The 23130-nt window shown below is 35.9% G+C and overlaps 1 protein-coding gene across 1 annotated transcript in view; it reads right to left on the reverse strand.

The window, feature by feature from the left end:
• Positions 1–218: 218 nt before the first annotated feature.
• LOC150084971 (transcription termination factor 5, mitochondrial-like) overlaps positions 219–23130 on the reverse strand; it is a 39623-nt gene continuing 16711 nt past the window's right edge. Inside the window, exons 3-5 of the mRNA XM_090375678.1 lie at positions 20827–21248; positions 11660–12002; positions 219–975 (exon numbers count right to left, since the gene is read on the reverse strand). Of these exons, the coding sequence (XP_090231804.1) occupies positions 292–975; positions 11660–12002; positions 20827–21248 (1449 nt within the window). The 3' untranslated portion in view covers positions 219–291. The remainder of the gene's footprint in view (positions 976–11659; positions 12003–20826; positions 21249–23130) is intronic.

The raw sequence follows: 23130 nt of genomic DNA on the forward strand, positions 1-23130 counted from the left end.
GAGTGTAGTACCTCAGTTGGTATGTTTCTCTTGGGTTCTACCCATATATACATTGCTATCCTTGAATTGTTTGAGCATGCTCAATGCTGATGAAATTCTTGATTTTCATCCTGCAAGCAGAAAACTAACCACAGAATAGATTCAATTTACAAAGATTTATTACATACCTAAGGAGTCCACTTCAAGAGTTCTGCTATTTCAAAAAATAAATTATCATCAAATGGTGTAGATTTTGATCTTCACTACTATAAAAATTTTGTATACTGTCAGTTATTTACAATTAGTTGGTTTTCATATTTCTCGTAATGTATATATGCCAGTCCCAGTAAAAAAAGTATCCTTTTCTAAATAGTATAACAAAAACTGCACAAAATTATAATGACTTTTCCACTCACAAAATGGTTGAATCTCTTCATACTGTGGCAATTCCTGAAACAGTTCCTCAACCTTTTTGTTAGGATACAACACGACAGGCAATCCGTTAATTAATTGTTCTCTGGTAATTCCATTTGACAAAAGAAATTCAACAACTTTTTTAACATTTGATAACACAATACGTGATGCAAAAGGATGCACACAAAGCTTTTGTCTGATTTTTGCTACAGTGCTATTTAAACGAGATGCCAAATAAAAACAACTTGTATTCCCCTGTGAGTATTCCTGAACTAAACACAGAAATCTACGATACGGACTCTTTTCTTCTAATTCAGGTATCTGAAAAATTTCTTTCATTCGTGCTTTCAGTGTTTCAGTTGAACGACACAATATTCTAACATCGCATTCAATCTGGTAATCTTGAATATTATACTCTTTGAAGCATTGCATATTTGCACTCAAATTACTGGCAGGTTTAAGTAGAAGTCGAGGATATCTCATGGCAAGTTCTCTAATATCGAGGTTATCATAAACAGAAATTTTAAGGATGGCTTCAAGGTTATCAGGGAGGCAGCTAAGAAGGTAATAGTGATCACAGATCTGAAATGAGATAATATGTATCAAATCCTCATATATAACAAAAGGCACTTTATATGTATATCAAATACAGGATCATCAAGAAAAGATGCAACAGTTCTGAATTCTATATATTTTTTAATGTATTGTGGTGGTTTGGTGTCATTAAACATGTAAGACATAAGTTCATTAATCAAGCAAAAACATATAATCCCTGTGCATCCAAGAAAATTCACACACTTTTGTTGAAGTTTACCATAACTGCAACCAGAATTTTTCAGAGATACTCTTTCCTTAGAGATTTACAAGAAAAACTGCTTTAGATTTTGTAGAACAATGCTTAAAGTGGATATATTTTTAGTACAAAAGTTTCCTTAGGCTATAGTGTTCTCCCCAGGATCTATCAAATGGGTGCACTGCCCGGTGAATTTAACTGACTGCCCAGCTAAAATTTAAGCGATTCTTGTGGTACCATATGGTACTGCTCACTGATCTCGATCAATATTAATTCAAATGAAGTCAATGTGACAGGAGGATATAATGTTAAATAATAGAAAATTTTATAATATTGCAAAGTATTACACTTCCCTGCCCAGCTACTTCATTATGTCACCTGGCTAGCAAAATTTTCTGGGGAGAACACTGGGCTATGAATAATCACTTCCTGTACACGTGGAATCCTATCTACCAACAATGCACTTCTTGGCAGGAGCATATGTTTTTGCATGGAATTGTATGCTCCTGCAGGAGCATACTTCTTCACTAACCATGAAATTGTTTACCATTTCAGACCTCTACAATCAAATCTCACTATAAACTCATGGTGCATAATAACAGAACTATCAATTTGATAAATCCTTTTCACAAAAAACATGCTGCTCAGTAAGGTATTCATCTCATTAACAGAATTTGCCCCTAGGGTGTTACTAATTAGTAAAAAAAAAAAATTCTTACATGTTTAATGACACCAAAGCCAAGCCAATAAATCAACTAGTTAATATATGCAGTGCATCATATTTCAGGTGTGTTAGCAAATAGTAATAATTCCTGATAAATAATAAAAAAAAATTAACAAAAAGCAGACATGTGAAAACAGAATATTTTATCTGCCATATTGCCCATTCATTCTGCCATGCATGGCAATAACCATAATATCCAGTATATGGAGATAGCCTATATGATTGTATAAAACAATAAATATGAATTTAGATTGATTCAGTTTTAATAAAATTTGAGAAGACTTCACAAATTGTTCTAAAAGAGTAAAATATAAAATTTAATGAAAATCCATCCACTGAGTCAAGTTATTAAATGAGGATGGGAAATAATAACTGCCAGATTTTTATTGGTCTGATTTTTTATGAAATTTGGAATGTTGTACGAAACTTTTTAAAAAAGCCCAAATGTAAAATTTTATGAAAACCTGTCTATTGGCAGCCAACATGTGGACAGAATGATGGAGAGTCAATAGGTGCATGAGGCATATATGGTGGGAACAAGATTAGCTCGGTGTGGGCAAAGTTTTTATGGCTCTAGCTAATAGAAAAGTTTTTCTTAAATTTTTACCATTTTGACTAAATTAGTATATTAATTTATTTTCTAGAGGTAGTTTTATATTCCTAGTTTATTTTGAACTTAGATTTTGTGGGTTATTACTTAGCATCAGTAAAACTTGTACAGTTCGAAATTATCTGCCATTGTCTAGTAGTGATATGTATATCTCAAATTAAAAGGATTTATAGAATTAATAAATTAAATTTATAAATCCTTTTAATTTGTATTGTTAATTCTGTATTTAAACAGAAATCATGCCCCAGGCTAGAGCAGCAAAGCAACATGCACAAAGTAGCGAAAGTGCTGTGGTTTGTGGCAGAACCGAAAGGGACAATTCTCCAATGCATCACAGTCTAAGAAATTAGGCGGCAACTCAGTGTTCTGATGGGTGTCTATGACAGCTTGAAGAGTTGGGTGGATGTCCTCAAAGGAATTAATGTGGGGCCCATCAAGCTCTCAGCTACCTAACTCCAATGCCAGAGTTCACTCTTATGCACCAGGCAACAACAGCAGCAACAGTTCAGGGCAGAATGCACTGGTCCCACAGGAGCGAGTTATTATTGGTGACTCAACTGTCAGGAAAACAGGAAATATATTGTGCAAAAAGGAATAGGTGGAATAGGACCAGGGTATGTTTGCCAGGGGCAAAAATTGATGTTGTAGAGCAGATATCATTTTTTAAGGGCACAAAAGGTGACACTAATGACATTAAGCGTAGGAAATCTGCGGATTTACTTAGCAAGTACAGGTCAATGTTGGAAAAAAGTCACGAGTTAGAGTTAAATTTGAAAGTGACTGCAATCCTGCCCAGACACGATAGGAGGGAGTATATGATGTGAGCCTTGTCAATCAATTCAGCCCTGGAGAAATTGTGCAAGGCTTATGGGGTAGAATTTTTCTCAGCATGGTCTGTGCTTTTTAACAGGAAAGACTGCTTCTGCAGGGATGGGATACGCTTAAATAGAAAGGGTGCAAGAATATTTGCTGATGCTATTGAGGAAGTGTTAGGTGGGTCTGAAAACTGATAGATTTGGGGGATACACAGACTAATAGATTAACAGTAGCCGCTGGCAGAGGTGAAAGTAATTCTTGCACCGCTTCTATTGGAATGAGCAGCAGCCTGGAAAGCGAGGTGCTAGGGATTTCAAGGGTTGCCGGGAGTCATCATATAACAAGTAAATACGTGGGCTGTAACTAAGAATAAGAACTGGTGCACGTACACCAATGCTAGAAGTACAGTAAATAAATTTGATGAATTTGAAGTGCTGGTTAAGACATCCAAGGCGGATACAGTTGAGATATCAGAGACGTGGTGTTACTCAGATATAAGGGATGCAGAATTGGAATTTGGGGAGTACAATGTGTACAGATAGACAGGATAGGAAGGGGGGGTTATGCTGTTAGTTAAGAAACATACAAAATCTAAGGAAGCGCATCTAGTTGACAAAGATGGACAGTGCAATGTTGAGTCAGTTTGGTTTGACATAAGCACTTGGAAAGCAAAAATGAGGGTAGGAGTTTGTTATAGGCCTAATGCCTCTTGATGAGTACAATTAATACAGAGAAACACTGGGCCAGTAAATCAGTGTCTTATAATGGGCGATTTTAACTTCCCAGATATAGAGTGGAACTTGTGGGTTGGTCACTTGTACACTAGCAGGGCTTTTGTGGATGATTGTTTTGTACAACAGCATCAAGAGATGCTGTTGTACAAAACAATGTTGTTAGAGAGGCAACAAGGCGTAACACTCTTGATCTAATTATCAGCAGTGATTATTCATGCATTAAGAATTTACAGATAAAGGACCTGCTAGTAGGAGGCAGTGATCAGTGTACTGATGTAGGAGTTATTGAAAGATGTAACTACCATCAGGGGTAAAGGGAAGGGTTTTTGCTTTTGTAAAGGCAACTACAGTGGTCTCAGATATTTTTTAGGTTCAATACAGTGGGACCAACCGATGATGCTACCAACAGAAAATTCTAAATGGGAAGCATTCAAGGAAGTAATTTAGGAAGCTACTAGGCTTTTTGTTCCAACTAAGAAATACTGCTGTAGGTTTAAGCCCAAATGGATGTCAGATGAACAAATGAGACTCGTGGTAGAGAAGAAAAATGCATGGGATGCACATAAATTGAAGAATATCTACCATATTTTGAATATCTACCATAGAAGCCTATGGTAGATACAAGCTAGTCTGTAATCAAGTCACAAAGGAGGTTAGGCAAATGAAGGCAGATTATAAAAAATCTTTGGCAAAGGATGCAAAGAAAAACAGCACAGACTTCTTTACTTATATAAACTCTAAAAGGAAGGGGATGAATCAGATTGGTCCACTTGATATCAATGGTTTGACTGTAGATGATCATTCTCAGATAGCTGCTGAACTAAATGAGTAGTAGTAGTGGCATGTGATGCAGCATTAGCCAAAAAAAAAAAAAATTACAAAACAATCCCCTCTAAATATTTGTCCAGTTCCTCCTTAAATTTATTTAACCTATCAACTTCCACGATAGATGGAAGTTTGTTCCAGCAATTAACCACCTGCTGGCTAAAGGCAAATTTCCGCACATCTATTCTACATCTCTCCTTCCTCAATTTCAATTTATGCCCCCTTAAGTTTGTAATCTGAACAAGTGGAAGAATCCCATCACAATTCAGCATGCTCAACCCATTCAAGGCCTTATACACATCAATCAGATCACCTTGCAGGTGCCTAGTCTCCAGCTGCTGCAATTTGCAGAACTTAAGCCTCTTCTGGTAAGAGAATCCCTTCATTTCCCTCGACAATCTTGTTGCCCTTCTCTGTACACGCTCAAACAAATCTACATCCTTCCTAAAATGAGGCCTCCAGACCTGCACGCAGTACTCAAGGTGTGGCCTGACCATTACCTTATATAGAGGGACAATCACCTCCTTTTCCCTGCTAACAAAATTCCTGTATATCATTGACAACACCCAATGACCTGCCCTGGCAGCCTGTCTGCATTGCTCAGAAAAACTTCATATCTGACTGCACAATTACTCCCAGGTCTTTTTCATTTTCTACCACCTTAAGTGTAGTACCACACAGTTGGTATGTTTCTCTGGGATTACTTCTACCCATATGCAGTACTTAAGTTTTCAATGTTAAACTTCAGTTAACACTTCTCAGCCCATCTGCCCAAATTTTCTAGATCCTGTTGCAGTAACACACTGCCATTACTGTCATTAACAACCCTGCCAACCTTTGTATCATCTGCAAACTTCGATATTAAGCCTGATATACCTTCATCAATATCATTGATAAATATACAAAACAACAGTGGACCCAACACTGAACCCTGTGGGACTTCACTAATAACATTAGTCCACAAAGGGCAGCACCCATTGATTACCACTCTCTGTCTTCCATCCTTTTATCCATTGTAGCAACTTACCCTTAATACCATTCTGCTCCAATTTGTACAGTAGTCTTCCATGTGCAACAGTGTCAAAAGCTTTCCTGAAATCCAAGTATATGATATCAAAATTATTTTTTGCATCTAGTTCCTTTTGTCACCACATCATAATAACCAATCAAATTTTTCAGACAAGACTTTCCCTTAACAAACCCATGCTGTCTGAATTATTGCTGCAGTCTTGTCTAGATGATCCTGTAATGCATCTTTAACCAGTAACTCCATTATTTTACCCAGAACAGAAGTTAAACTAACTGGTCTAATTACTCGTGTCACCCTTCAATCCCCCCTTTGTGAATTGGGGATACATTTGCACATCTCCAGTCTGTGGGGACCTCCCTTGAGTCCAAGGATGCTCTCATAATTATGGCTAAGGGTTTGCTTACTTCCTTTGCCACCTCCTTTAATATAACAGGATAGATCCCATCCACCCAGGTGCCTTTCTTATGTTTAACTTCAAAAATTTCTCCTCCACTTTGTTCTGTTATTACAAAATCATTACGCACCCCGTTACAATTTGATAACCTTGTGGCATTTTCAAACCTTAACTCCTCATGTGTGAATGTAGATGCAAAATACTCATTCAGTTTGGTTGCTCAGTCATTCTGAGCAGGATCATCAACAGTCAAACCATCAATATCAAGGGGACCAATCAGATTCATCCCCTTCCTTTAGTATTTTGCATCTACATTCACACATGAGGAGTTATTCAAGGAGGAGAGGGACAGATGTTTATCAAACTCTAACAGGGAGTTAAAATGATTTTGTAATAATTGAATGCAAAGTGGAAGAGAAATTGAAGTTAAACATAAGAAAGGCACCTGGGATAGATGGCATCTATCCGGTTATATTAAAGGAGCTGGCAAAGGAAGTAACCAAACCCTTAGCCATAATTATGAGAACATCCTTGGACTCAGGGGAAGTTCCCATGGGACTGGAGATGTGCAAATGTATCCAATTCACAAAGGGGGATCAAAGGGTGACACGAGTATTACAGACCTGTTATTTTGACATTCTGTTCCAGGGAAAATAATGGAGTCACTGGTTAAAGAAGCATTGTAGGATAATCTAGACAAGACAGCAGCAATAATTCAGACACAGCATGGGTTTGTCAAGAGGAAGTCTTGTCTGACCAATTTGATTGGATACAATGATGTGGTCACAAAGTAACTGGATGTAAAGAATAATTTTGATATCATATACTTGGATTTCAGGAAAGCTTTTGATACCGTTGTACATGGAAGACTACTATACAAATTGGAGCCATATGGCATTAAGGGCAAGTTGCTGCAACGGATAAAAGGGTGGTTGAGTGAGAGAAGACAGAGTGGTAATCAATGGATACTGCTCTCAGTGGACTAATGTTATTAGTGGTATCCCTCAGGGTTCAGTGTTGGGCCCATTGTTATTTTGTATATTTATCAATGGGATTGATAAAGGTATATCAGGCTTAATGTCCTAGTTTGCAGATGATACAAATGTTAGCAGGGTTGGTAATGACAGTATGCTGCTGCAACTGGATCTGGAAAAGTTGGGTAGATGGGCTGAGCAGTGGCAACTGAAGTTTAACATTGAAAAATGCAAATTATTGCCTATGAGTAGCAGTAACCCCAGAGAAATGTACCAATTGGGTGGTGTTACACTCAGTGTAGTGGAGAATGAAAGAGACCTGGGGGTAATTGTGTAGGCAGATATGAAGTTTTCTGAGTAATGCAGACAGGCTGTCAGAGTAGGTCATGGGGTCTTGTCAATTTTGCGAGCAGGGAAAATGGGTGGTGATTATCCCCTTGTATAAGGCAATGGTCAGGCCACACCTTGAGTACTGTGTACAGGTCTGGAAGCCTCATTTTAGGAAGGATGTAGAGTTGCTAGAACAAGTACAGAGAAGGGTAACAAGACTGAAGGGAACAAAGGGGGTGCTCTTATGAAGAAAGGTTTAAGTTCTGCAAATTGCAGCTTCTGGAGACTGCACCTGCAAGGTGATCTGATTGAAGTGTATAAGGCCTTGAATAGATTGAGCAAGCTCAATGCTGATGGGATTCTTCCTCAGAAAATAAACCTGAGGGGGGTATAGATTCAAACTGAGGAAAGACAGTTGTAGAATAGATGTGTAGAAGTTTGCCTTTAGCCAGCGGGTAGTTGATTGCTGGAATGAACTTCCATCTGTTGTTGTGGAAGTTGATAGCTTGGATCAGTGAAATGGGAGTTGTTTTTTTTTTTTTTTTTTTTGGCTGATGCTGTACAAGCTTGCTTTCTTGCATCATGTGCCTCTACTAATGGTAACATGTCCGAAAAATACAGATAATGAAAACTATTTTTTTTTTTTTTTTTTTTTTTTTGATGACCCTGTATATCACTATTAAACCCAGCAAGTAAATACAGGGTGTTTCAATGAAGGCATGAGGGTATATCACTTAATTTTAGGTTTAAGCTATTTCCCATACCAGACCTTTTTCATAGTGTTTTAACTGGAATTCAGATTTTGCTAAAATTGGACCAAATACAGTAGTGTCAGTTATCTGGAATAATCAATGTAAGACCTCTTCTGGATAGCAAAATTTTATGGATAATCGAACTAAGATAAAATTAAATAAATTCTGTTATGTCTTAAGGTAAAAAGGACTAATTTATTTAATTAAAAGAAATAACTTATACATAAAAAATTTGCACATTTACATATGCATGTATATTCGGATACATTATTTTACTGCTAATTTTATGTAGAAAAAAATTTAAAGTAATATTTTAAAATAATGTTTGATTGTTTTTTGTTTCGTTTGCTGTGACGTTTTTTTTTGTTGCTAAATCTCCCAAGTTCCCTAATATCAAGTTGATTACATCGCATTCTTCCTGGTTTTCTACCCATTTCAGTGCTGTTTCTTTTCATTGACATTTTACTGAAAAAAAAATAATAAATTGCACAGTTTCGAGCTGATATTATTCTTATCGAATCTGGAACTAAACTAAACATATGAAATCTTTCTCTTCTCTTTGGTAGTTATTGGTGCATCGGCTTCTGTGGCCATAATGCACCTCCCAAGGTTTTTGCAGTACTCTGATCCAAGCCCGAGGCGGGATTCGAACCCGCGACCTTTGGGTTGCCAGGCAGGTGCTTTACCCACCCGGCCAACATATGAAATGAAGAGAACAAAATGTCATGGAAAATTGGGTTCACCGAAGCAAAAGACTAAATTCTATTACTCATGGTTTCGGAGAAAACCAATTAGTCCTAATCCAACATTTCACCAGATATACGATGTAAAAAAAACAGACAGAAATACACTCGTAGCATAATAAACATTTGTCTCAAATACTACCATGAAGAAAACTCAAGCTTTCAAATTATTCAGGATAACTGACATTCCGGATAGCTGATGTTCTACTGTATTACTATTTAAGTAAATGGAAATATTTGGTCCAATTTCACGATTTATAAATTAAAAATTTTGTATAATCAACTGCTTTTTTTCTCTCAATAGGAAAGTTGTTTCCTGTCCTCAGATTAGTCTAAAAACATCATCAGCATACTTCTGAAATGAACATTAATCAATTTTATTTGAAGAAAAAAGAAGGGGGAAAATGGTTGTATGTAATTCAATATGTGCATTTAGTTTCAATATGTGCATTTAGCTAAGTAGAACAGCTAGCTGTAAAAGTGTAGTTATGTGTAGTATACCCTTACAGGCTATGCTACACATAACTACACAACACATAACAGTTCAAAAATTCAAATTATAATTTTGAATTTAATGTCAACACATCAATTCAAAAATTTCAGCCCAATTACTTACTGCTTTTTCACCTGACCTTCCATCGCTCAACTAGTGCTCAAATCCATTTGCACAAGACTTTTTTAATTTTAAAAATTAATGTTCAGCTTTTTTGTTGAAAACAGTGTTATATTAATTATGATTTAACAAAAATTCAATTAAAAATACCATACAAAAAAAGAAACGAAAGAAACTATTAGTAATAATACCTTCATGATAGTCCTTGGAATTTACAAGATCCCTTTCCCCAAATTATTATTAGCCATATGGTGCAAGGAAGCTTGAGGCCTATGCTGCACCAGCCAAAAAAAAAAAATTCCCGAGTTACCCTGTGTGAGAGAGAGAGAGAGCGTGTCAGAAGTAGAAAGGAATCGCCAAGAAAGAGAAGAATGATGATATCCAGCTCAGGACCCTGGGTGTGCCAAGCCCATACTCACAAGATGTGAGCCCCTGGGGTTAAATTGAAACATGAATGCTCACATGGCAGCTGATAGATGCCATAACTGTCATAATTTGTTTCTTGGATGAGCTGTACTTCAATGGTTAGCATGCATAGCCGAAATAAGGTGATTACAGGTTTGAGCCCATATGCTGCCACGAGTATGGCTTGCTGGCATGAAAACCTGGCTGCTCTTAATTATAATTCAATATGTATGCAATTGCAATGAATTTATAAACACTTCTGGCCTTGGCTGTCTAGAGAATAAACAATTTTTGTTTTCCCTTTTTTTGAACACTACAGATAAATAAGGCTATCATGAAGGGCAGTGCAATACCAATTAGTGCTCAAGTCTAACACCATATTGGATAATACAAACAAATATCTTTAGTAACATCAGCCTTGTTATCCGAAGAAATGTGTTCCTAACTAGCAGATGACAAATCAGAGTAGCCAGTGCAACCAAAACACTAAGGAAAATTGCACAACTCTCACTAACAGATGCCACAAAAAGAGAAGAGTGGAATACAAGAAACACAGGCATGATTTCTCATGTGGCAGATGTTAAATGGCAAACCAAAAATTTAATTTTTTGTAATACATACTATATCAAAAAAAACAGAAAATAGTGTAATCATTTTGAGAATACTGGTGGGGAAGGACACTTACAAAGATTTGTTTTTATTCTAAATATAAAATAAAATTTAATTTACAAAATAATGAGAGGAATTACCTCAATGGGTAAGTGCAAAAATATGCACAGAGGACATTTCTTTACTAACAAATTTTTGTTAGTAACACTCCTTGAATTAAATGAATTTTAAAATAACTAAATGAATTCTAACACTGAGGCAAAACATTAGTGATCCAATATACCTATAATCTGGGGCTTGAGAGCTCTAAACCTGTCACCAAAATGCATCCGAATCCCAACAAATGTCAACGAGTAAGAGAAGACATTGTCTATATATTAAAAATAAACATCTTCTGAATGTCCTAAAATTCTAAAAAAAATTTACTTTCCTTAAGTGGACTACACTTTTCGACTTTGGTCGTGATCACAGGATAGTAAACTTAAGATGAAATGAACTGTTGAATTTATATATGAGAGATTATTTATTGTCACGCAGCATGCGCATAAAAGACTAGGAATCTGAAATGGTGCACCTACCCTATTTCAGATTCCTAGTCTTTTACATAGGGTGCCAAGTATTCCAGGTGCATTGGATCACTAACGTTTTGCCTCAGAGTGTTAGAATTCATTTAGTTATTTTAAAATTCATTTAATTCAAGGAAAGTGTTAGTAAAGAAACGTCCTGCATTCATATATATCGAGGTAATTCCTCATTATTTTTTAAATTAATAAATAACATAGGACATATTGAACCTTGATGCTCTGTCATTTATTAATAATAAAAAGTGGCATCTGACAGATGCCATGCATCAGAGTGTTAATTATATTAATGGTATCAATAAAAAGAAAGTGATACTCCAACTTTTTTCTTACCTCAGAAATTTTAAAGCCAAAGTCTTCTACTAAGATTCTGAGGGTTCTCTGTAAATATAGCAAGCTTCTACCTGATAATGAAGGAGATTTGAAAACCAGGTCCCTTGAATGTGTTGATTCACATCTCAGCTGCCATGACAAAAATTCACTCAAGAATACATTTTTAATAAGCACTAAACTTGTATTTGAATTAGTACGTTTAGTTTTCTCCATAATTTGTGATTTTACTTCTACTGGACAATCTAGATGAGACAACATATGCTTAACAATATACAATGCTGAGGGTGAAGAAAGAAAATTAAGAGAGAGCTTATTTGGTGTCTTTTTAATCAAAGAATGAAATCTAAAGAAAGAAAGCAATTATATAGTGTTATATAACAAAATATACAAACATCACATTTATTTACTTAAGATATTTGAAGAGAAGCTAAGCATTAAAACGTCAGCAAAGTTCAAATATATAACTTCTGTTACACGTTTGATGAATGTCCCTCCATCAATGGTTGCCAAAAACAAAAGATCAGAATTATTGTTGTTAGAATGTCAGAAGTTCCTTAAATTTTTACCTGGTACTATTATTGAAATGTGAGTCAGCATCCTCCACCATTTAGACCCAGATAAATTATGGTGACTTCATTTACATAGAGTTCTTAATCTGATTACACATTTATTACTTGTAAATATTTAGCCTTAAGTTTTAATGTTTAACAGAATATGAATTAGTCAGCAGAGCTATTAGTAAACATCTGGTAAAGATTAATTTTAGCAGCTTAAATAATTTTTAAATCAGTTAATAATATTAAAATTTTAATAAAATAAAATTAAATTAAACTTAAGTAAATAGACAGCCATGAATACTTACATTCCTGTAATATAAGTATTCATGGCTTCCTTATGACACCATCAATCTCACATACCAAGACAGTGATTTACAATTACCGTATTTCTTCGATTTTAAGACTCCATTGATTGTAAGGTGAACCTTAATTTAAGAAAAAAAGCTTTGATTCTAAGAAAAAACAAATAAATAAAATAAAATACTAAATTATATCTAACAAATATTTTTATTATAATAGAATTCAATTTACTAACAACAATAGTACTGGTATTTATCAGTAGGTATGTTATTCATCACTTCCATCTGAATCAATATCAGAGTCTACTTCACATTGAGTCAGATTCTTCTGAGCCATCTTTATCTTCATTTTTCCATAATATATCATCTTCTGAGCCATTGAGAGCATTGGTGATGCAACATTTTTTAAATGAATGCTTGACTATTCTTTCTGGAATCAGCTTCCAAACTGTTGATACTCATTCTGCCAATTTTGATGCCGAAGCTTTCTTAGTTTTTCCGGAAGGTGGTCGGTCAACAGCCAGGATTCATATTCCTTTCTCAAGTAATCCTTAAATGGTTTGTTGACTGAAATGTCAAGTGGCTGCAGTTGGCTAGTCATGCCACCAGGAATCGCAACCAAGTCACCACATTTTGCACAATTTTATTTTTGACCCGTTCGGACAAATGTCCACGAAATGCATCAACAGCGATAAATGCAAGGTACTGCATATGGGTAGCAGTAATCCCAGAGTAACTTATCAACTGTGTTGTACTACACTCTGGGTAGTAGTGAAAAATGAAAAAGACCTAGGGATAATTGTGCAGTCAGATATATGAAATTCTCTGAGCAGTGTAGACATGCTGCCAGAACTGCTCATCAGGTTTTGTTAATGATATACAGAAATTTTGTCAGCAGCAATAAGGTGATTATGCCTTTAAACAAGGCCATGGTTAGGCTGCATCTTGAGTATTATATACAGGTCTGGAGGCCTCACTTTAGGATGTAGATCTGCTGGAACAGATGCAGAGAAGGGCAACCAGATTGGTGAAGGGTGCTCTTACCAAGAAAGGCTTCAGTTCTGCATATTGTAGCATCTGGAGGCTAGGCATCTGCTGGGTGATCTGACTGAGGTGTTCAAGGCCATGAATGGATTGAGTAAGCTGAATGTGAATGGCATTTTTCCTCTTGCTGAGAGTACAAACATGAGGGGGCATTAATTATATTATTAAATAATGAAGATAACAGGTGCAAAAGTAATACTTCTTACTTTAAGAAATATTACTATACAGCCACTCCCCGATTAACATAAGTGTTGTGTTCTGCAGAACTCTACATAAGTGGGATTTTACGTAAGTCGGAATTTCCCTCATGCTTGTGCAGCAGCATTCGCAACTGTGCTCACCAAATTGATTGAATCAAAAAATAAATATTCAATGAACATGTAAATAGAATTATTTATTGTATTTATTCAATTTTTTATCTCACGTGCAAGAAAAATTACAAAAGTGTGCAATTTAAAAATTACAGAAAAAGAGAGGAGACAGGCATAACATCAGTAACTTTTACCTTTTGAGCATCATTGCCAGAATTGACATCTGCAGCTGATAAGTATGCCACTGTGGAGGTTGAGGGCTTGGAGATTTAGAAGGGGTTGGCCACTCAACCTTACGAAAGAACATATTAATGGATGACTGGATGGTGACTTTTTTCTTTTCATCGTAGATTTCTTTGTAGCAAGTAAGCATATCATTCACCCCTCTGTTAAAGAATCATTTGCTGTCAGGATTCATCTTCTCAAACCTTGCCATTGCTGATACAATTTCACGAAATGCCATTGCCATCACTCTGGTGATGAAGTGTCTCAGCTCCTCATCTGGTTCATCTTGAGCTTCATCAGCATATTCTTCGTTCATTATCGCTGCCTGCAAGTCAATAAGTTCCTTGTTAGATAATTCCTTCTCTTCTTTCTCTATTAACTCCTCCATGTCTTTGGCAACAACCTCTAACTGAAGTAGCTCTGTGACCTCTTCATATGATTAGTCTTTTTCAAACTCTTCTACGTGCCGTGGGCATATTTTCTTCCATGCACCATTTAAACAACTTTTAGTAATTTCAGCCCAGTCCTTATTAATGTTTAAGATGGCGTGGTAAATATTGTAAGATTTTCAAAAGTCTCTTAACGTAATATATTTTCTCACCATCTACTGCAGACAATGCCTGAGCAAATGTGCGTAAATAGTATGCTTTTAAATTTGAAATAACACCCTGATCCATACTTTGGATGAGTGGAGTCATGTTTGGTGGTAGAAATATGATTCTCACGTTCGAATCGAAATCATCTAGATGTGTAGGATGTCCAGGAGCATTATCTATCTAACAGAAGCAAAATCTTGAAAGGAACGTCATTGTCTTTACAATATTTTTCAACCTCGGGAATGAAGCAGCAATTAAACTAATCCTCAAAGAGATATTGTTATCCATGCACTCTGGTTTGATCGGAAATGCATGGGTAGGGTGGCTTTATTGATGCCCTTAAATGCACGAGGATTTCCAGAATGGTACACAAGCAGTGGTGTTAATCTGTAATCTCCCACTGCATTAGCCCCAAGCAAGAGGGTGGCCCTATCTTTTGATGCTTCAAAACCTGGCATTGTCTTTTTCTCTTTGGCAATGTATGTCCGATCCGGCATTTTTTTCCAATACAGAGCTGTCTTATCAACGTTAAAAATTTGCTGTGTTGAAGAACTGCCTTCATCAATTTTTTCCAACACATCACAAAATTTCTCTGCAGCTGCAGAATCGGCACTGGCGACTTCACTGCATACTTTAATGTTTTGGAAACTAGTGCAATGCTTGAACCTATTAAACCACCTGTTGCTTGCCATGAACTTGGCTTGGGGTTTGCTATACTTATCCTTAGTGCACTAACTAACAGAAAAGCCCAATAAACCGGAAAGTTCAAATTGTTTTTATTATTTTTTGGTCATGACCTCCAAAAACGTGCTTTAGAAAAATATCACAAAGGCATTCAAAATTGATTCTTATAACGGGAACATATGAGAGGGCAGTGCAATTTCCATTATAAATATGACCTTTTAGAGAGATATATAGCGAAATTTTCAACTTTCAAAGACTTGCAACAAATTACAAAAAAAAAAAAAAACAATATGTTATTGGGTTCACATTACAATATTTTCACAATACCTCCATTTATCCCTACAGATGGTAAAATAAGTTTCCAAAATTTTTTTCAGTTTGCATTGGCCAGCAAAAACGTACGTAAAGTTGAATTTGCATAAGTTGAGTACTACGTAAGTTGGGGAGTTCCTGTATATATTTAATTTTGAGAACTATTACTTCCATGCAAAAATAATAGTTAGTGCAGAAATGAAAAATTTTCATTTCTTAAAGTATTGTTATACTGCATTTCTACAGTTTTGCTATCATTGAAGCTGATCAAGCAAAACTACCAATGAGTGAGCGACACAATGACATTTGTGTCGCTCACTCACTGACATAAAGAATGTCCTTTATTGTACATCTGTGTGCAGTCCTCAAAACCTCCCTGTATAATTTATCATGAAAATTAACATCAATTAAAAATATTCATAGGTAGCCATGAGTAGCATTGGCAATATTAGTATGAGGCAGTTAGTTAAGAATAACAATACCAGGTCCTAATGTACAGAGTGTCTGATAATCACTCCCTATTTTTAAATTAATTGTAACTTTATATAAGCAATTTTAATGAAACTAATGTTAAATGAGTCATAATTTATTAAGGTTTTTGACATATTTTAAAATTCCACATGGGCCTAAGAATTTTCAATACAAACTGGTATGTTCGTTACTTCCAACCTGCACAAAGTTAACTGAAATTTTTGTAAGCTTCCAGTTCATGTATTTTCAGAGTAAACCTCTTCCCTTGGCCTACCTCCCCTATCCAAAAAAATCACAAGCTGGGTAAGTCCAGCTTGGCCATTCATGCATATCACTTCTGCCAATCCACTGCCCCGAGAAATGATTATGCAGCAAGGTATGGACATCATTTGAAAATGAGGGGAGTGCTCCATCCTACATAAAATTAAGAGTTTTGATGTTGTCCCACTGAAATAACTGACCACACAAAATTCAAGGTATCTTTAGGCATTCATTGTGTCTTGCAGAATGAAAGGTCCAATAACTGTGGATGTGTTACCACACTAGACTTATCTTTGGATTACTCCAAGCCTTTTCAACATGTCTAGATTTTCTACTACTTAATAATGTCATTTGTGTCAGTTAACAAAACTGCCAACATGAAATACAGCCTCATCACTCCAAACAACGTTATCAAACAGCTCTGGTCATTCTTCATTCCAGCCCAACATAATTTCTGCAAATTTCATCCTTCTGTCACAGTCATCAAGAAACAACTGCTGAACATGATGTCGATTCCACACTTTGAAAGACAGTTGTTTCTTGAGGATGGTCACAACTACATAAGGGTCCACTTTCATGAGCTCCTTCGTGCATCAATTTCTGTAGGCTTCTCGAGAACATCTCAGTCACTGCCGTAATGTTATCTATAGTCCATAATATTGATAGTCTTCCTACTGATAACACAGTCTGTTGTCATTAACGTCTGATGTTGTAATTTTTTACTGCTTTTGTGTCCAGTGTTGGATGGACTCCCATGTTCAGCCTTCCATTACTCTTGAACTCTTATAACAGATCTCCAAACCTCATCATCATCCATTTTCAATCCATTGCAGGATGAAGGCCTCTCCAGCAACTTTCCAGTTCCCTCTGTTTTGTGCAATGGCCATCCAATTACTACTCATGAACTTGCGAATTATCTGTCCATCAAAGTTGTTGTCTTCCAGGTTTTCTTTTAGCTCATCTTGGGTACCATTCTGTTTTTTTTCTTAGTCCATCTGTCATCATGTATTCATACTATGTGTCCTACCCAAAACCATTTTAGTTCTTTAGTTTTGATAAGAACGTTTGCTGCCTAATCCGTGTGATTCTCTTCTTATCTAACAGTCTAATTCATTTCATTCTTCGCTGTGTAGTTCTTAGCTTCTCTTCCATTCTTTTGGTGAGTGCCCAAGTTTCACTTCCAAAAGTCATGGTGGGGAGTATACATTGGTTCATTATTTTACGTTTCAGACAAATTAAGATATTGCTCCTGAGTATGAGATTGAATTGCAGCCTGCTATGAGGTCTAAACCTCATAGCAGGCTGCAATGTTGTCCTCTCTTGCACACTCAAAACTGGAGGCATGATTCACCTGCAAAAGAAAGTAACATTAACTTTCTAAACCTCAGGAAACAATGAATCATTTAATGCTGGTTTCATCAAAATCACAAAAAATAATGAAATTACAATAACTTAGAAATAGGAGTCACTTATCACGTGCCTTTTGGAATTCAAAAGTACATCACCAAGGGTGTCAAGACTAATACTCAAGATTTCTAAGCGGTACAAGCTAAAGATTATAATGATTTATGCACCAACATCGAGCCATGATGATGAAGAGGTTGAAGAAATGTAAACTGAAATTGAGAGTCTTCTAGATGAGCAGAAAACCCACTACACTATTATTATGGGGGACTACAATGCTAAGGTTGGAAAAAGACAAAACAGCGCAGAAAGGGGAACTATAGGAAATTTTGGAATTGGTGAAAGAAATGAAAGAGGTGAAAGACTTGTGGAATTTGCAGAATCTCAAGGACTGTCAGTAATGAACACTTTTTTCAAGAAAAGGGTGAACAGAAAGTGGACATGGAAGAGTCCAAATGGATTAACAACTAATGAAATCGACTTCATCCTCACTAACATAAAATATATTGTGAATGATGTTACCGTCCTGAATAAGGTAAATGTTGGAAGTGATCACAGAATGTACACTTGATATAAATGCAGGAAAGGAAAAAACTGACTAGAGTAAATAATACAAAGGTCTTTGAGATAACAGAAGAGGAGAAAAAGCACTATGTACTGGAACTTAAGAACAAGTTTGAGCTTCTGCAGACTGCTCAGGACCAAGATATCGACAAGGAATATTACAACTTTCTGAAAGTGATAAAGCCCAAGAAACCTATAGGGAAAAAGAAATCCAAAGAAGAAAAAATTAGTCAAGAAACATTTGTCATGATGAACCGAAGACGACAAATGAAAAGCAAGAAAAACACTGACAGGGAGAAAATTGAGTATACTGAGTTATGCAAAGCCGTTAGAAAGAGACTCAGAGAGGACATAAGAAGATTTAACACAAGAAAAGTAGAACAAGCATTAAGGGAAAACAAAGGATTTAAATCAGCAACCATGAGCAGTAATACAGAAAGACAAATGATACTGAAACTGAAGAATAGCGATGGTGTACTTATAAACAGCAGAGAAGGCATAATTCAAATAGCAGAAGACTACTATAGAGAATTATACAAGGAACAAGGGAATGACGGCAGCAGTGGGGAAGATGGATTGCACAGTAGCAACACATACGACATACCCGATATTCTTCCTGATGAGGTAGAACATGCATTGAAGAAAATGAAGAATCAGAAAGCCCCGGGGGAAGATGAAGTTACTGTAGAGTTGTTAAAATTGGGAGGAAGAGACATAACACAAAAACTGGCAAGGCTCTTCACAAAGTGCATTCGAAAAGGTGTGACGCCTAAGCAGTGGAATAATGCAATCATAGTTTTGCTGCATAAGAAAGGAGATAAATCAGAAATTGGAAATTATAGACCAATTAGCTTGTTATCCCACATCTACAAGTTGTTCACAAAGGTCATTACTAACAGATTAGAAAGAATACTTGATGAGAATCAACCGAAAGAGCAAGCTGGCTTTAGGACAGGATTCTCAACTATGGATCACCTTCACGTAATAGCACAGCTAATGGAGAAAGCAAATGAATATAAAACACCATTATGCCTGGCATTTGTGGATTATGAAAAGGCATTTGACTCCATACAGCATAAGGCAATGTTTAGGGCACTGGAAAGACAAGGCATAGATACCCCATATATTATGATTTTGAAGAAAATATATGAGAGTGCTACCTCCTTAATTAGACTAGACAAAGACAGTAGGAAATTTAAAATCGAGAAAGGAGTTCGACAAGGAGACACAATATCTCCGAAGCTGTGTACTGCTGCCCTTGAGGAAGCTTTCAGAAGATTAGACTGGTCGCAGAAAGGAGTCAATGTGAACGGAGAGTACCTAAACCATTTACGATTTGCAGATGACATTGTGGTCATAAGCAACGATCCCAAAGAATTAGAGGAAAATCTTAATCAGTTATGCACAGTTAGTAAGGATTTTGGACTAAAGATGAATATGGCTAAAACAAAAGTAATGATGAACAAGTATGCCACAGAAAGAGAAATAATGATTGAAGGAGCAGTAATTGAAAAGGTGGTTGTTGTTGTTGTTGTTTGGTTTTTAGGAGCATTAGCAACTAAGGCCATATTGCTCCGGGATATGCGGTGGTCATTCTCTGACCTTTCCGCATCCTTCGTATTTGGTGGTAATGGGCTCGAACCCCGGTTTAATCAAGAAGCGTGTGCTACGCACTGCTACTCCTTCCCACCTGGCTACGGAGGCGCCAACTTGAAAAGGTGGAGTCATATACTTATCTAGGACAAGTTATTAGCTGTAATAATGATAAATGGCTAGAAGTCAAGAGAAGAATAAATTTTGGATGGATAGCATTCAGGAAATATAGTCACATACTGAAGAGCAATATCCCAGTTTGTCTGAAACGTAAAATAATGAACTAATGTATACTTCCCACTATGACTTATGGAAGTGAAACTTGGGCACTCACCAAAAGAATAGAAGAGAAGCTGAGAACTACAAAGCGAAGAATGGAACGAATTATATTGGGAATCAGACTGCACATGGATTAGGCAGCAAACTCAAGTAAAGGACATTCTTATCAAAACTAAAGAACTAAAATGGTCTTGGGCAGGACACACAGCTCGAAGACATGATGACAGATGGACTAAGAAAATAACAGAATGGTATCCAAGAGGAGCTAGAAGAAAACCTGGAAGACAAAGACGGACAGATGAAATTCATGAGTTTGTGGGTAGTAAATGGATGGCCAGTGCTCAAAACAGAAGGAACTGGAAAGTTGCTGGAGAGGCCTTCATCCTGCATTGGATTGAAAATGGCTGATGATGATCACATGCCTTGTATTCCATTTTCTCAATACACCAAAGTATATTACTGATAACTTAAAAAAAAGTTTGATTCCTTTAGTTGTTATGAATACTGTAGTGCTCATCTGATAGTGTATTAACATAATCATATAGTTTAAGAAAGAAATTTTCTTACCTGTCTATGGCATCTAAATTAATAAGGCAGAACCCCAACTCCTTTAAACATTGAATTCTTTCTTTAATAATTTCTGAAGGAATGGACATAATTTTAGGACAAGCTAAAACATCTTCAAAATCAAATTCTTTTAAAATGTGCCAAGTGTCTTTAATTTCATCTTTTTTAATATTCATGAGGTGCTTATTTTTCATTAACAGTATACAAGCACTGAGATGTGAACATCCTATTACATTTGCAAGCATTTGTGTCTGAGTATGTGCAAGTTCTTCAACTTTTACTTTAGAAAGAATAGATCTCTGATTGGCCAAAGACGACACAAAGTTGCATGTAATCCGATTGAAGTTGCAGACAAATTTCCATTTATGCTTCTTCATATTTCTTATAAGCATTATAAAAGGTTGGCTCCACACACAGAATGACTAAAAATAAATAAACATTTTCAACAAATTAAAATCTTACATAAAAATCAGTAAATTAATTAAATAATTCACTTACTGAATGAAGCAGTTAATTTTGAAAAGGATGTATATATACTGCAGATTTAGGTAAAAAAATCCTTAACCCAACAGTAGTGGCATCTTCAATCATAACACATTAATTAATTTATTATAAAAATCTAATTTTTAGCTTTTTACCAAATTAAAAATGGTTCTATCAATTGTGATTTGCTAACTGAATTTGAAAAACTGAACAAAAATAAGTGAGAGAGAGAAACCAATAATAAAGGATGCTTTTATCTTATTTCTTAGAATTTAATTTCACTCGGTCACCAAATTAAACATACACTCCCGCCTAAAAGCTTGGAATCATGTTTCATTTTCTAAGTTATTATTAAAATAGAACCAACTTGTTTACCAATTTTTATTAAAATATTTCCTATTATATATAAAAATCAAAAAACTTAAAGAAATTTCTAGAATATTCCACAAAGGTTAGAAGACTCATGAATGTGGTTGATAGAACACTGCAGAAGATTCCAGAATGTTATAGATGATTTTAGAGTGTTTTGCAATTATATAAATTGAGGAATAGGAGCTTTAACTTATAAAATCAAACATCCATCATTCAGAAAGAGTGTCTGGTGTAATTTTTTTGTATTTCGTGATAAACATGGCAAGAAATAAGGAACTGAGTGTTGAAAAAAGAAATGGTATTACAACTCTGTATAAAAAAGGTTATTCCAATGAGAAGTATTGGCAAAAACTAGGAGCTTCATTTAAAGGATTACAAATTACCATTTGATGATTCAAAGAGACTGGCAGTTTAAAGGGCAAACCACAATCAGAATAACTGTGCATAACAACAGAAGTACAATATAAGACCATAACACTGAGTTCTAAATGCAATAAATGACTGAAATCCAACTGCAACTGAAATCCAAGAAAAGTTATATAGGAACAGAGAAACTCCAGTGTCTAGATCCATTGTAAAACTTTGTCTTAAACAAGCAGGATTTCATGGTCATGTAGTGGTCTGAAAATCCTTATTAAAATTGGAAAATTGAAAGCAATGGCTCTCTTGGCAAAGAGCCATCAACATTGGACAGCTGAAGAGTGGAAATATATACTGTGGACGGCTGAATCCAAATTTAAAATTTTTGGTTCCAAGTGTTTTTTTTAGTTTTTGGGATTGATGCCACATTGTTTAGTGTCTACAGTCAAGCACAGTGGTTCCATCACAATCTGGGGTCGCTTGTTTTTCTGGAGTGAAGGACATCAGAATTAAAGGAATTTTAAGAAAAGAAGGCTATAAAAACATTCTTGAACGTATCCTCTGGACTTTTACTTTGTGGAAGAAATTTTATATTACAACAAGACAATGAACCAAAGCACAGCTGAAAGCAGTGCAGGGACTTTCTAGCAACTGATCAACAGTAGGGTGTATTGCAAATTATGGTGTGCCACTGCAATGGGATTATGTAGACTGTGAAGTCTGCCCATCTTCACAAAATTTATGGGGAACCTTGCAGTTTGTTGAAATAATGTTAGTCAAGATTATTATTAGACTATTATATGTCCTGGCACACATGTTTGCACTGCTCAGAAAATTTAATGTCTGACAGAACAATTATCACCAGGTCATTTTCATTCTCCACTACCCTGAGTGTAGTACCACACAACTGATAAGTTACTCTGGGGTTACTGCAACCCATGTGAGGTACCTTGCACTTGTTAATGTTAAACTTCAAATACCATTTCTCAGAAAATTGACCCAATTTTTCTAGATCTTGTTGCAGTAGCTCACCCTGATGACTGTTGTTAACCACTCCTGCTAACCTATGTATCAACTGCAAACTTAGAC

This window comes from Mastigoproctus giganteus, chromosome 6 (assembly GCF_048544385.1).
Source record: "Mastigoproctus giganteus isolate SK-2022 chromosome 6, ASM4854438v1, whole genome shotgun sequence".
NCBI lineage: Eukaryota > Metazoa > Arthropoda > Arachnida > Uropygi > Thelyphonidae > Mastigoproctus > Mastigoproctus giganteus.